Consider the following 13,272-nt stretch of genomic DNA (forward strand, 5'->3'; position numbering starts at 1 on the left):
ACCGGAACGTCATATGAGTGCTCAAGGTAGATGTACAACAAAGCCGCAACTTGCAAGTGAATCGCAGTGTGGAAGGAGACCTGTGGCGTTTGGCGAATGTGGCTGGTGTTGACAGCTGCGACATTCGATCCTTAGTCATCCAGCCTTTGATGGTTGAGGGAAGGTGGATCGCAGAGCCAATCAGAGATGTATTTCGGCAAAGCTAAGTGCTTCCCGGAACATCGCGAATTTCGTCAAGACTCCCAACACCATCCGATTCAACCCACTCTCCCCCCGAACGATCCATCGCCTCGCCGACCGCAACGAAGCACCACTTGTCACTACACGAGACGTGCGAACTTGACAGACGATAATTCACAATGGTATGTGCAACGGCTTGCGGGCACCTGTCGCGCTACCACAATTGGCTAATCGCTCACTTTTTTTTGTTTCTCTCTAGGCCGCCGCTCGCCCCTTCTACACGCAAGTCTTTCCCTCTCTCTGCTTCCTGCAGCTTTCACCGACGACCGAGACCGAATATACTCAGCTTGAATGCTTGCGCGAATTGGATCTGGGACCTGAATGAGTAGACGAAGGGACGTATGTGCTAACTAGTGGTGGTACAGCGCTATCTTCAAGAACAACTTCTCCATGCTTGGCTTTGTCTTTGCGACGGGCTTCGCTTTCGAAATGTGAGATCACTCCCCTGCGATAATCCGTCTTGCTGGTGCCTTGGGCGAGGCCTCGGGGAGAGAAGAGGCCGATGGGTCCGGAGGTATCGGGGTAGTTGAGAGGGAATTACATGTGGGCTGACATTTGCGCTCTAGGGGCTTCAACGGCGCGATGAACAAGTACTGGGACTACCTTAACCGCGGCGTAAGTACTTCAATGGGCACAATTTAGGTGCAGGGTCACTATATGGTAGGCTGGGACTGTTCGCTGACAAGAGATTGAAACATGTAGCGCCAATGGAAGGACATCCGCCACAAGTACGTTGAGGCTGCCGATGACGACGAGGAATAGACGACGAAATCTACGACTGTACTGGGAGATCGAAATAGAGTGAACGAGGGGCCTTTTTTTCCTCTTTTCACAGCTTTGGCTTGGTGGAGGAGGGGGAAGTCCCTAGGTGGGCGTGTATTTTGTACCGATAGACGGAAGGGCGTGTAGAACATCAAGCTACCTTTCTGCATATTACTTGCATTCGAGGCTCTCCTTTTTGCTTTTTGTGAGGGATGACGTGAGGAGGATCTAGGAGGGTTAAGCGGATTGCAGGCTAATAATCCTGGCAGGTGTTGAGGTTTGATTGGGATGAGCTCTCCTGAGAGGTTCTGTATTGCAGCTGAGGTTCAGGGTGGTTTATGTAGCTACGAAGCTGCTTTTCCGGTAGGAGGTTCATCCAGCGTGTGAAGATATCACGGTCCACGGATCACGTATAGGTACTGCAAGGGAGAACTTACATACAGAACCATACTTTAAGCAATCATATGGGCAATTCTACAAGTCTCGTGCTCTTGTACACTCCATTGGGTACCTTGGGCGGTCACTCGAGCTGAACACGTCTAGATGGATGTTTCACTTGTTTTTTGTATTCATTATGATCTATAGAGACTGCTCACTTCCTTCACGGGCCGAGCTTTCTCCCGGAAAGGTACATCTTGCCATTCAAGGAAGGGCAATGCACTCAATCTCAACGTCAACGTTCTTGGGCAGAGTCTTGACGGCGACGCAGCTGCGGGCGGGCTTGTGGGTGAACCACTTCTCGTACTCGCCGTTCATCTCCTGTTCGTGATTGTCAGGGGCGGATCAAGATGGATAAACCAAGAGAAACAGCACAGAAAACTTTAAGGGGCAGGGAAAAATGGGGGAAGGGTAGGAGTGGTGGAGGGAACTTACGGCAAAGTCGCCCATGTCAGCGAGAAAGATGTTGACCTTGACGACCTTCTCAATGGAGGAGCCGGCCTCAACGAGGACGGCCTTGAGGTTGGAGATGCACTGCTTGGTCTTGTCGGCGATGGAGCCCTCGACGAAGGTGCCCTCGGGGGTGAGGGGGATCTGGCCGGAGCAGTAGATGGCGGTGGGGGTCTTGATGGCCTGGGACTGTTGGGGGTTGATGATGGTTAGATTAGACTTTTTCTTCAAAAGAGTCCCATGATGGGAGAGTGTGGTGTTTCCATACGTAGGGGCCAAGAGCTATTCGAGTTGGTTTGTTAGCTAGTGTTACTTGGAGTCACCAGTTTGAGGTGAATAGGATGAGACTGAGAGAACACTCACCGGCCGGGGCGTTCTTAGTGAAGACGATGGATTGCTCAGACATCTTTGCTGTGTTGACGCTAAAGGGCTGAATATGGAATCTTGTGATGATGCGTGGTGTTGAGCGGACGGCGGCGCGGGATGAAAGTCTTGTGACGGATCTGAGGAGTGAGGACATTGGGAAGGGAAGGGGGAAAGGACGAGAGAACTATCTATCGCGGGGTTATGAGCAATTGGGCAATTGGAGCAAAGCAGAGACGTAGCACTACGGAGTACACAGGTAAAGGTAGGGCGGACTGCGGCGAATTGAGGGTCTACATATAAAGTTGGAGCTTCACGATTGGATGGGCGGGCTTCGGGCGGGGTGCCGTTGGTGGCATGTGTGGTGCGGCACGCCCTCCGTTCTTCGGCGCTGGGCCCGGTGCGCGGATGGAGGGGTGGGTTCGTCGGCGTGCGTCGGCGCGGCCAGTTGCAGGTTGTGGCTTTCCAGCGCCCTGGATTGACAAGTTGACATGACATTGCATGATTGCCTGTAAGCTTTGTTGAATACCATGCCTGTGGGATCTTGTTATTGGATATCTATCTGTGGTGTATCCCCCGCTGGCATATTCTCGAAGTTGTATTTCGACTAGGTATCTAGCATCTGTACATTCAGATACCTGGGCCAGGAATTATGGCATTGGCCACTGGCTAGGAAAGATTTCGAAGATTTTGAATAGTTCCTGTCATACAAGACGATACTTGTTCCTGGGGAGCAGCTTGTTCTGCCTACGCGTACAATGTATCTCTTAAAGTGATTTTGTGTCGGAGATTCAGAGGCTCCACGAAGCATCATGGGATACTTATCTTATCGCAGCGGAAGGTGGGAAGAGGTGAGATGAGGTGAGGTGGGCTGGAGCTGCCCTTGCTCTCTACCGATTCTAAGGAGTCCACTTGTACTCCGTAGACTCCCCAAGCCGCCCTTGGAACACTACTCCGAAATTGTTAGCGCAGCTCCATCCAATGGAATGAATTGAATGCCCAGTAAGAAACCAGAATGAGTGCGTGAATGCCTAGATGATTTTATTGATAGCTCTTTCACTTTGGCCAAGTGTCCAGTCCTCTTGGTGATCCCTGGAGAAAAAGATCAATCCCTGCCCCAAAAATTATCCCGTCCCCTAAGGTACCTTAGCCTCTGAGACTACGGATACTACCTACGGATAGGGCCATCTGGTCTTCGGGAAGGTTCAGTGTCAGTCTGCAGTCTGCACGTCGTCAGGGGGTCTCCCAAGTTTTTCCGCTCAAGTTCCCGGGGAAGACAATTAATCTTCCTTGTCCCTTTTTCTGCCGTCTCTCAATCTTCTTCTCCATTATCGTGAGAAGTCAATTCGGGCCCTCTCTTTTTCTCATCCCTAGGCAACTTTCTCGCCTTCTTCTTCTTCAAGTCATTCCTTAACGCGTCACCTTTTTATATTGCGTTCCCTTCCTTCTCTTCAACTTTTGACCAAACGTGACGTGAGGGCTGACGCGCTCCACTTTTCCTCATAGCGTGTAAGTTAGCTACAAGCCCCTGAGCTCGCTCCCTTACAGCTCCAAAGTACCGTACCTAGTGCGATACGTACCACTCATCGATTGGATCCAATCCAATCCCCTAGGGTCCCTCCAGTTGGAGCTATCTGTCCTTCTTCTGTGGTGAACCTGCCTGCCCCCGAGGGATCAAATATTCCCAGCTCGCAAACATCTGGAACCCAAAACTTTTCAGCCTCAAGGCTTGGACTGACAAACCTTTTCCATCGCCGAGCAGCTCCTTCATCGAATCCCCCACGTCCACAACCCCCCATCATGGCGTCGACGACTGCCACCCCGCAGGGCAGCGTTCGCCAGCGCAACAATGCGAAGCGGCCTACCACGCCCGCTGCCGGTGCAGCTGACGCCGTCGTCGAGTCGTTGAACAAGGCCGGTGCAAAGACCAAGCGCTCCGTCTCCCAGCCCGAGTACGGCGTCGGACTTCTCATCACCACCATTCTCGCCTTCGTCACCCGTTTCTGGGGCATTAGCCATCCCAATGAGGTCGTCTTTGACGAAGTTCACTTTGGCAAGGTACGTCGGAAACTCATCTCCCAATGGAGGAAAGAAGAAAAGAGAAGAGAGGAAAACCCAATGCAGAATTAGAATCACCAGAACACATGATAGCTAACGAAAACTTCCCTTTACCACAGTTTGCCTCTTACTACCTCGAGAGAACCTACTTCTTCGATGTCCACCCTCCGTTCGGAAAGCTCCTCTTTGCCTTTATGGGATGGCTCGTTGGCTATGACGGACACTTCCACTTCGAGAATATTGGCGACTCTTACATCTCCAACAAGGTGCCCTATGTCGCCTTCCGAGCTCTGCCCGCCATTCTCGGCGCATTGACCGTCTCCGTCACCTACCTCATCATGTGGGAGTCTGGCTACAGCTTGCCCGCCTGCCTTTTGGCCGCCGGTCTTGTCTTGCTCGACAACGCTCACATTGGACAGACGCGTCTGATTCTTCTCGATGCTACCCTCGTCTTCGCCATGGCCTGCAGCTTGTTGTGCTATATCAAGTTCTACAAGCTGCGCCACGAGCCCTTCTCGCGCAAGTGGTGGAAGTGGCTGATCCTCACCGGATTCGCCCTGTCTGCCGATATCTCGACAAAGTACGTTGGACTCTTCGCCTTCGTCACCATTGGCTCCGCTGTGATTATCGATCTCTGGGGCCTGTTGGACATCAAGAGACCCGGCGGTGCCTTGAGTCTTCCCGACTTTGGCAAGCACTTTGCTGCTCGCGCCTTTGGCCTGATCATCATGCCCTTCCTCTTCTACCTCTTCTGGTTCCAGGTCCACTTCGCCGTCCTGACCCGATCCGGTCCTGGCGACGACTTCATGACTCCCGAGTTCCAGGAGACGCTGAGCGACAATGTCATGTTGGCCAACTCCTTGACCGTGGAGTACTACGACACCATCAGCATCCGCCACAAGGAGACCAAGACCTATCTGCACAGCCACGAGGACCACTACCCTCTGCGCTACGATGACGGCCGTGTTTCCAGTCAGGGCCAGCAGGTTACCGGCTACCCTTACAACGACACCAACAACTACTGGCAGATCATCCCCTTGGTTGACGACCAGAAGACAGGCAAGGCCGTCAAGAACAACGATGTTGTGCGCCTCAGGCACTTGGGTACCGATACCATGCTGCTGTCCCACGACGTCGCCTCGCCCTACTACCCTACGAACCAGGAGTTCACTACGGTGCCTTTGGCTGATGCGTACGGCGACCGTCTCAACGACACCCTCTTTGAGATCCGCGTCGAGAACGGCAAGCCTGGTCAGGAGTTCAAGAGTATCTCGAGTCACTTCAAGTTCATCCACAACCCCAGCAAGGTTGCCATGTGGACGCACACCACTCCTCTGCCCGAATGGGGCCACAAGCAGCAGGAAATCAACGGCAACAAGCAGTTGGCGCCGAGCTCCAATATCTGGTTTGTTGAGGACCTTCCCGCGATCCCCCTCGACTCTAAGAGACGCGAGAAGCCGGAGAAGGAGGTTAAGACCCTGCCCTTCTTCCGCAAGTGGTTCGAGCTTCAGCGCTCCATGTTCTGGCACAACAACCAGTTGACCAGCAGCCACCCGTACGCCAGCCACCCCTACCAGTGGCCCTTCCTGCTCCGCGGTGTCAGCTTCTGGACTCAGAACGACACCCGCCAGCAGATCTACTTCCTTGGTAACCCCATCGGCTGGTGGCTCGCCAGCAGTCTTTTGGCAGTCTTTGCCGGTATCATCGGCGCGGACCAGGTGTCACTTAGACGAGGCATTGACGCTCTTGACCACCGTAAGTACCGTGCGTATCATTTTCTGTCTAGGACACCGTCGCTAATCATCAGCAGGTACCCGTTCGCGTCTGTACAACTCGACCGGCTTCTTCTTCCTTGCCTGGGCTACTCACTACTTCCCCTTCTATCTGATGGGCCGTCAACTCTTCCTTCACCACTACCTGCCGGCGCATTTGGCTTCCTGCTTGGTTGCTGGTGCTTTGTTGGAGTTCATCTTCACCGCCGAGCCCGCTCCCGAGGAGGGCTACGAAGTCATCAAGGGCAACAAGAAGGCCGAGGGACCTAAGAGACACATTTCGGCCCGCGAGCGATTCGCTGGTCAGAGTCTCGCTGGCGCCTGGATCGCTTGTGGCGTCATCCTTCTCATTGCCCTCGCCGGCTGGTACTTCTTCCTGCCCTTGACGTACGGGTACCCTGGCCTCACGGTTGAGGAGGTTGTCCGTCGCAAGTGGCTCGGATACGACCTGCACTTTGCCAAATAGATGGCAAGCCGTTCACATCAAGACCCAACGCGGGATTGATGATACAGATACCTTTTTAGAAGATGTTGCCCCAGAAGTCAGACGGGCTCTCACATCCAACGACCCAGAGTGAACAGGTCAAGGGAACACAGTGACCATAGAGTCCAGCAGAGGATTAAAATGGGGATGATTGGGGACGTCGAGTGTATTAGTAGTTTTCTTGAGTCCAAAGATATACTCCAGAGGACCTTTCTTCATGTGAAGCTGTGATGTTCCCGAGGTACAGATACCTATTGATGGCATTTCTATGCATAATCAGAGGAAAGCATCATTCAAGTCATGCTGTGCCTTGGTCAATGTTCCCTCATGCTTGAGGTCGTGTCGGTCATCGTCCTTTGCAGGGGTGAGCTGTGTCGCAGCGACCAATCGCGTGGCTCCCCGTCTTCTCCAGGCTTCCAAAACGGACCCTGTCAGCCCTGCCGGGGCCCAATGACACCGGGCAAAATCAACTGCAGTAGTGACAGTACATAGTGACGGGACCCTTAGCTGATCCCTGCGGAAAAGCTACTTCGTATTACTGAGCACCTAGAGGTCCCCGCGGCCTCCAGGTGTTGCCTTACGTATTATCTTACGGATGATAATACAAGACTCTCGCTCGCCCGTCTTGGCCAGTGCAGGAAGGAGGGAGATCGACTTCCTACATCCGGGGGATTCCCTTTTTCTCTTTCTCTTATATCGTTGAAGCTGGTTCAATGGCGTCCACGATACACCTCGCATTTTCGGCCTTTGCTCACTGACTTTATCGTGTACATCCTCTCGTCCTTCGGCCTCGTCTTCCGACGCCGATTCGCCCTCCGCTCGAACCACGACCCGAACCAACGACCACCGACGGTTAAGCTCGAGCGCAACGCCGCCGCCGAGCTCACCCCGAAAGAAAGAAAAAGCCATGGGCCTCCTGAACGGCATCCGCCTGAGCGCCCGCCGCCTCCTCCGCTCCCGCCCCTTCCGCAACCTCGCCCTCATCGTAACCCTCTACGTCCTCCTCGACGCCCTCCGCTACCAGCGCCGCGTCACCTCGGCCCCGCGCCACGACCCCTCCCGCCCGCGGCGCGCGGAGCGCATCTACATTGCAGGAATGCACTACAACGACGCCTCCGTGATCCGGACACACTGGAATAAAGCTGTGCTAGACCTCGTCGAGGCGCTTGGGCGCGAGAATGTCTATGTGTCGGTGTACGAGAGCGGGAGCTGGGACGATACCAAGGCGGCGCTGAGGGAGCTGGACGGGGTGTTGGAGAAGAGGGGGGTCAGGAGGAATGTGGTGCTTGACGAGAGGACGCATGCGCAGGAGGTGGAGGATGTTCCTGCGGAGGGGGAGGAGAGGGAAGGGTGGGTTACGACGCCGAGGGGGAAGAGGGAGATGAGGAGGATACCGTTTCTTGCGAGGTTGAGGAATTTGACGTTGCGGGATTTGTGGAAGTTGGGGGAGGAGGGGGAGATGTTTGATACGGTGCTCTTTTTGAATGATGTTGTGTTTACGGTAAGACTTGCGTCTCTCTTTCTTTTTGAATATGGGCAGCGAGCGGTAGCACTGCGCATGTGAATCACCTCAAAGGCAAGAGCGGGGGAGCTAACATGGAAGACTCTAGACCGAAGACGTCCTCGCGCTGCTCGACACCAACGGCGGCATCTACGCCGCAGCCTGCTCCCTCGACTTCGCCCACCCGCCCTCCTACTACGACACCTTTGCGCTGCGCGACTCGGCGGGCCAAGCGACGCTGATGCAGCGGTGGCCGTACTTCCGCTCCGAGGCGAGCCGCGCCGCCATGATGGCCTACTCGGACGCCGTGCCCGTGCGGAGCTGCTGGAACGGGATCGTGGCGATGCCGGCGGCGCCGTTTTTGGCGAATCGGCGGGGCGCGGCTGGAGGTATCAAGAGGCTTGCGTTCCGCGGGGTGGACGATTCGTTGGCTGAGGAGGCGCATCTCGAGGCGAGCGAGTGTTGTCTCGTTCATGTGGACAATCCGTTGTCGGAGCAGTTGGGGGTGTTTGTGAATCCGAGGGTGAGGGTCGGGTATTCGCCTGCTGCGTATGAGGCTGTGAATCCGGGTGGTGGCAGGCGTTGTTGGCTTTCTGTGTGGAGGATTGTGGTTGGGGTTTGGGAGGGACGGGTGAGGCGGGTGTTGACGAGTGAGAGGGTTAAGGAGTGGGTTGTGAGGAAGAGGTTGAACGAGTGGGAAGCTCGCGGTGGTGGTGACCAGAAGATGAGGAGCGAGAAGGGGGTTGATTGTTTGATAAATGAGGGGCAGGTGCTTGTGTACAATGGATGGGCTCACGTATGAAGTAAAGGATGGAGAGGATGGTGAGAAAGATAGAGAAGGAGAAAAAGATACCCATTGGATGTGTTATTTTCTGTAGATGTATCATACCTTGTGATGTACAAAAACCAGTTACGCTCATGTCCCCTCCTGTTGGTTTTCTGGTCCGACTATTTTTCACATATCAAATGAAGTGTTCTCAAAGACTGGATAAAGGAAATGAGTTCACCACCGGTGTGGCTACATCTCTTGGTGCTCATGCTGGGATTCGAACTCGGATACTCTCGCTAAGCCTGTCGTCGAGTAGGCTGCTTGGCGTATAAATTGACTGTCGACCTTTAACCATTTCCACCACCCAGCCAGTTTGTCCTGACCTCCCGACCTAGAGAGGCGCCTGCTGTTGCTGGTGACGGGGATGGGATTGAGGGGGGGTATATACCTTTGGTCCTGTTGTATATCCAGAGTATTCCTATTTTCATTCTAAGATAGGGTAAGTAGGTATTATCGCCAAACCAACAAATGTTCCACCTGTGTTTATATTCGTATCCCTCCTTCCTTTCCTGTGGACTATAAGAATATACCTCGCTTGAATTTCTCGATATGGGATGTGACAAGTTTTCGTCAATTTCTTGTTGGTCCCTCCTAACCTCACTCAATGATAACGTCCGACGTGCCAGCAACTACAGGCATCGCCCCAATCTCGGTGAAGAACCGTCGCAACTCGGGGTCCTCGTCTGTCTCTTTATTGACCAGAACAGCCGTCTTTGTCTCTTCGTCAGAGGCCTGGATTTCTCGAAAGTGATGGGTCCTCTTGAGTGCGGGTTTCCTTTTGGGTATATTCAGCGGCTTCACGTGGAGCTCCGCTTTCGATTGTTCAAAAGTACAGTCCGTAGGTGGACCGTAGATGTCATCCTCATCTTCTTCCTCGTCATCGTCAGAGAAGGTCATGAGGTCCTCGAAGGGTTGAGATGTCGTCGGTGCTGAGGCTACACCACCCTGGTCCTCCCAGGTCTGGTCTGCGGTGAATGCTTCGGGAGATAAGGGGCTAACGAGGTACGCCCCATCATCACCAACGACATTCCCTGTTCCCACATCGTCCACAAGGCCATCGATGTACGTTCCCTCTCCATACCCCTCATCCTCATCATCGTTCATCTGGTCGTCGCTATCCGCCCCGTTCTCTTCGTCGCCTATCTCACCTTCGTCATCAACACCAACACAACACCTCAATCCGCTCCCCCTTCCACTACGTCTGCCCTGGTCCCGAGTTCTCAACCTCGAGCCAAACCCCTCCTCCGGATCAGCAAGCAACTCCAGCAACGCCCCCTCCTCGTCGAGCAGATTACACTCCCTCGCGATACCCAACGCCCCAGACGCCGCAGCAGCAACGAGGCGCCCGCCTAACCCAGAGCTTACGACCCGCGGGACGTCGTTCATCTGCAGCACGTCGAGGAGCGAGATACCGTGCATGCTTAGCTCGTGAAGCTGCGTGGAGGTAAGGTACCCCCGCCGCTCTGCGTCCGCGGCGCGGAGTTTTCGAAAGGCGGGTAGGGCCGTGGAGGTTCGTCTGTGCGAAGGGTCCGTCGAGAATGATGGAGATGAAGGGGACGGGAGAGGGGAGTGAAAGTCTACCACGGCCAGCATGTCGTTGATAGCGTCTGCTGACCACTGTACGGAGCGGATGGCTTGTAGGAGGCGTGTGTACTCGCGCCTGCGCGGGTGGGAGGGGAAGTTTCGAGCGTAGTCTCCTGATCCGGGGGTTAGGGGTAGGGGCAGGATGGGTTCGACGAGGTCGGTTTGGGGTTCGAGGGGGTTTATGGAGGGGGAGGGGATGCAGTGGAGGACGAGGTAGCGGAGGATGTTTGCGTTGCGGGCAAGGTGGGTTTGGAGGGTGCTATAGGGGGTTGTTTGGGGGAGGGAGAGGCCGCGGGCGATTGTGGTGAGAGGGATGAGGGCGGATGGTGAGGAAGGGTGGTAAGGGGGAAGGAGGTCTTTGTCGGTTGTGGGAGAGAGGGGGGATCCGTGGTCGGGGTGGGATGTGGTTGCGTAGATGTCGAGGAGGTCATCTATCTCTTCTTCGTCTTCTTCGCCCTCGCTCGGGGAGGCTGGGGATGCCTTAGAGATCGGGGAGAGAGAGCCTGCGTTATCCGAGGAGTCTGAGGAGTAGACGGAGGAAGAGCGTCGCGGGGATGCAGGTGACTTTGGCTTTGATATCCAGTGTTCGTCTTCCACGGTGGTTGACTTGAAGAACTGGCTCGTACTCTCAAAGACTGTCCTCATGGGTGTGCTATCGAATTCACCAGCTTTCGTTGTCGTGAACCCGTCTCCTTTCTCGGCCGCGTAGGATACCTCGGAAAAGGTGAGGGCTCTGGGGCTATGTTCCAACGAGTCTTTGCGGAGGGGGAACGTCAACGGACTCTCTGATGCCGCGTTGGACTCTGCATTTGCCCTGGTAATGCTCATGACCAAAGCCTGGGGATAAACATCAGAGTACCTCGATCTCTCATTGTCGTCATACCAACCCAGTCCGGCGACGGGACGAATAATCTCGTGAGCAGGAGTCGGAGGGAGGTTCTCCTCTTCATCAGCATCGGCCTGCCACCCTTCAAATTCTCTAGAGAAGGAGCCCAGCATATCCCCAATCGAACGCTCATGTCTCTTGGAATACTCAGAGAAATCAAACAACACCTCCGCATCCGGCGTGGAGTTCGATTCTGCCTCGTTCGTCTGGTCATCACCAGTCCCATCGACGACATCCGCCCCCGAGATCAAGGGGTCCGGAACCGCCGCCTCTTCGACCATACTTCTCAAATCCTCAAAGTACAGCGACGGCAGATGAGGCTCACTGCCCTCGCCGTCAGAGGGGTCTCCTTCCGCGGTGGATGTCCCATCGCTGGAGTAGTCGACCAAAGTCATCTCCAATCCCTCCTCTCCCGCCGTCAAGGATCTTCCAGGCCCCTGGACCGTCGTCAAAGAGCCCGAGGCCGTGCCGTTCGTCGGATGCAACCGCAGTCCGTCTCTCATTACCACACCACACACTTCGAACGCAGGCATATCCTCTCCTATCTCCTTCTTTTGCGCCTCCGACCTGTGACGTTGAGCATTAGCACCTTCTTCTGCCTCGTGACCACACGGACGTGAAGACTCATCAACAGCCCATGACCCGCGCCGGCTGTGATCGTGGCAAATTACCTCTTCCGCTTCATCGCACTCCTCTTTAAGCTTCTCATCCTCTTCATCACGTCCGCCGCGCCCGCACTCGCACTCACGTCCACCGTCCCCCCAATCCCCAAACTCCTGCTCGTCGAAGTCGTCGTCATACTCCTCCCGAACCGCCGCCTCGTCCCGGCGACGGTCCTCTTCGGCGGCAGAGAGAACCCAGCCATCGTCGTATCGAGCGTTTCCTTCCCCCCCACGCCCGTAGACCGTCGTCGTGGTTCCGAACCGAACGTGTAGCGCGTCGTCGTCTGCGCCGAGGTACTTGGACTTCTGACTTGGCCTCACCCGCCGTTCAGCGTCTTCCGTCCGCCGGATGAGCTCGATGAGCGCCGCGGGGGACTCACCTCTGAGCAACAACTCCGTCTCCCTGACGCCCTGGGCCGGAGGAGCCGAGGGACGGTGTGTGGGTGACTGGGCGCCGCCGTATACGGAAGAATCGGGTGCGTCGTAGCTGTATGTGTCCTGTGGACAGTTGCGCTTGGACTCTCTATCTTCGTCTTCGTGGGTTTGATCGGTGGTGGGAGAGTAACACTCCGACGTCTTGGTCGTCGACGTCGTAGGGCGGTGACGGTATGGTTCGCGGGATGATCTCGAGGGCCTTCTTCTGTTGGACGTCCAGCGTCCAAGGGATGGCCATGTGAAGCCCATTGTTCCTCGAGATTCGGAAACTTAAATTATTCTCCCTAGCGATTGTTTTTGCGCGCCCAAAGGAAATGGAAATCTAGATAAGAAGTAGGAAAGAAGTCGAAGAAGGAAGCAATGGACTAGTCGACAAATGCAAGATGGAGCTGGGCTGACTCCTTTTTGACCTAGATGGAACTTAAGGAAGGGCCATTTTCTCTTCTTTTGGCCGCTACCCGATGCTCGAAAGAATGGTATCTGCCCTACAAAGAAGTAGCCTTTGACTGGCCCCTTGCTCGTCAGGCCAGGGGAGGAAGAAGTACCAGAGGCTGTCATGTCAAAGAAAAAGAGGCTTCCTCATGGTATTTTTTGACTTTTCCTTGTCCCTAAATGGGGACCTGTAAAACATCATTGGCCGTTGATTCGAGGGCCTGGAACAGCATGCAACGAACATGACAATGATGTTGTTGATTCTGATTCGATTCAGTATGATTTTGATGTCTGTCTTTGAAGAGCTAACAGTTTTGAAACATTCAGTTCTTCAGGAGAAAAGAGGTCTTCTGGATTCTTCGATAATGATCCTCAT

The 13,272-nt window shown here is 54.7% G+C and overlaps 6 protein-coding genes across 6 annotated transcripts; 4 read left to right on the forward strand and 2 right to left on the reverse strand.

Moving 5' to 3' along the window:
- Positions 1-186: 186 nt before the first annotated feature.
- On the forward strand, positions 187-411 carry CCOS01_07966 (uncharacterized protein; the record flags this gene model as incomplete). Its single annotated transcript, XM_060456128.1, has 1 exon — positions 187-411. One exon carries the CDS (start codon positions 187-189, stop codon positions 409-411), a length of 225 nt encoding a protein of 74 aa, XP_060314020.1.
- A 219-nt stretch (positions 412-630) lies between these two features.
- On the forward strand, positions 631-1,002 carry CCOS01_07967 (ubiquinol-cytochrome C reductase; the record flags this gene model as incomplete). The annotated part of the gene is made up of 3 exons (XM_060456129.1): positions 631-671; positions 807-855; positions 943-1,002. 3 exons carry the CDS (start codon positions 631-633, stop codon positions 1,000-1,002), a joined length of 150 nt encoding a protein of 49 aa, XP_060314021.1.
- Positions 1,003-1,644: 642 nt separating this feature from the next.
- On the reverse strand, positions 1,645-2,410 carry CCOS01_07968 (endoribonuclease L-PSP; the record flags this gene model as incomplete). Its single annotated transcript, XM_060456130.1, has 4 exons — positions 1,645-1,761; positions 1,876-2,079; positions 2,159-2,172; positions 2,254-2,410. 4 exons carry the CDS (start codon positions 2,408-2,410, stop codon positions 1,645-1,647), a joined length of 492 nt encoding a protein of 163 aa, XP_060314022.1.
- A 1,643-nt stretch (positions 2,411-4,053) lies between these two features.
- Positions 4,054-6,549, forward strand: CCOS01_07969 (dolichyl-phosphate-mannose-protein mannosyltransferase; the record flags this gene model as incomplete). Its single annotated transcript, XM_060456131.1, has 3 exons — positions 4,054-4,311; positions 4,431-6,066; positions 6,122-6,549. The coding sequence occupies 3 exons, from the start codon at positions 4,054-4,056 to the stop codon at positions 6,547-6,549; spliced, it is 2,322 nt and encodes a 773-aa protein (XP_060314023.1).
- Positions 6,550-7,474: 925 nt separating this feature from the next.
- On the forward strand, positions 7,475-8,870 carry CCOS01_07970 (uncharacterized protein; the record flags this gene model as incomplete). The annotated part of the gene is made up of 2 exons (XM_060456132.1): positions 7,475-8,068; positions 8,178-8,870. The coding sequence occupies 2 exons, from the start codon at positions 7,475-7,477 to the stop codon at positions 8,868-8,870; spliced, it is 1,287 nt and encodes a 428-aa protein (XP_060314024.1).
- A 624-nt stretch (positions 8,871-9,494) lies between these two features.
- On the reverse strand, positions 9,495-12,713 carry CCOS01_07971 (uncharacterized protein; the record flags this gene model as incomplete). Its single annotated transcript, XM_060456133.1, has 1 exon — positions 9,495-12,713. The coding sequence occupies one exon, from the start codon at positions 12,711-12,713 to the stop codon at positions 9,495-9,497; it is 3,219 nt and encodes a 1,072-aa protein (XP_060314025.1).
- Positions 12,714-13,272: the final 559 nt, after the last annotated feature.

This window comes from Colletotrichum costaricense, assembly GCF_030867565.1.
Source record: "Colletotrichum costaricense strain IMI 309622 chromosome Unknown Scaffold_7.1, whole genome shotgun sequence".
NCBI classification, from domain to species: domain Eukaryota; kingdom Fungi; phylum Ascomycota; class Sordariomycetes; order Glomerellales; family Glomerellaceae; genus Colletotrichum; species Colletotrichum costaricense.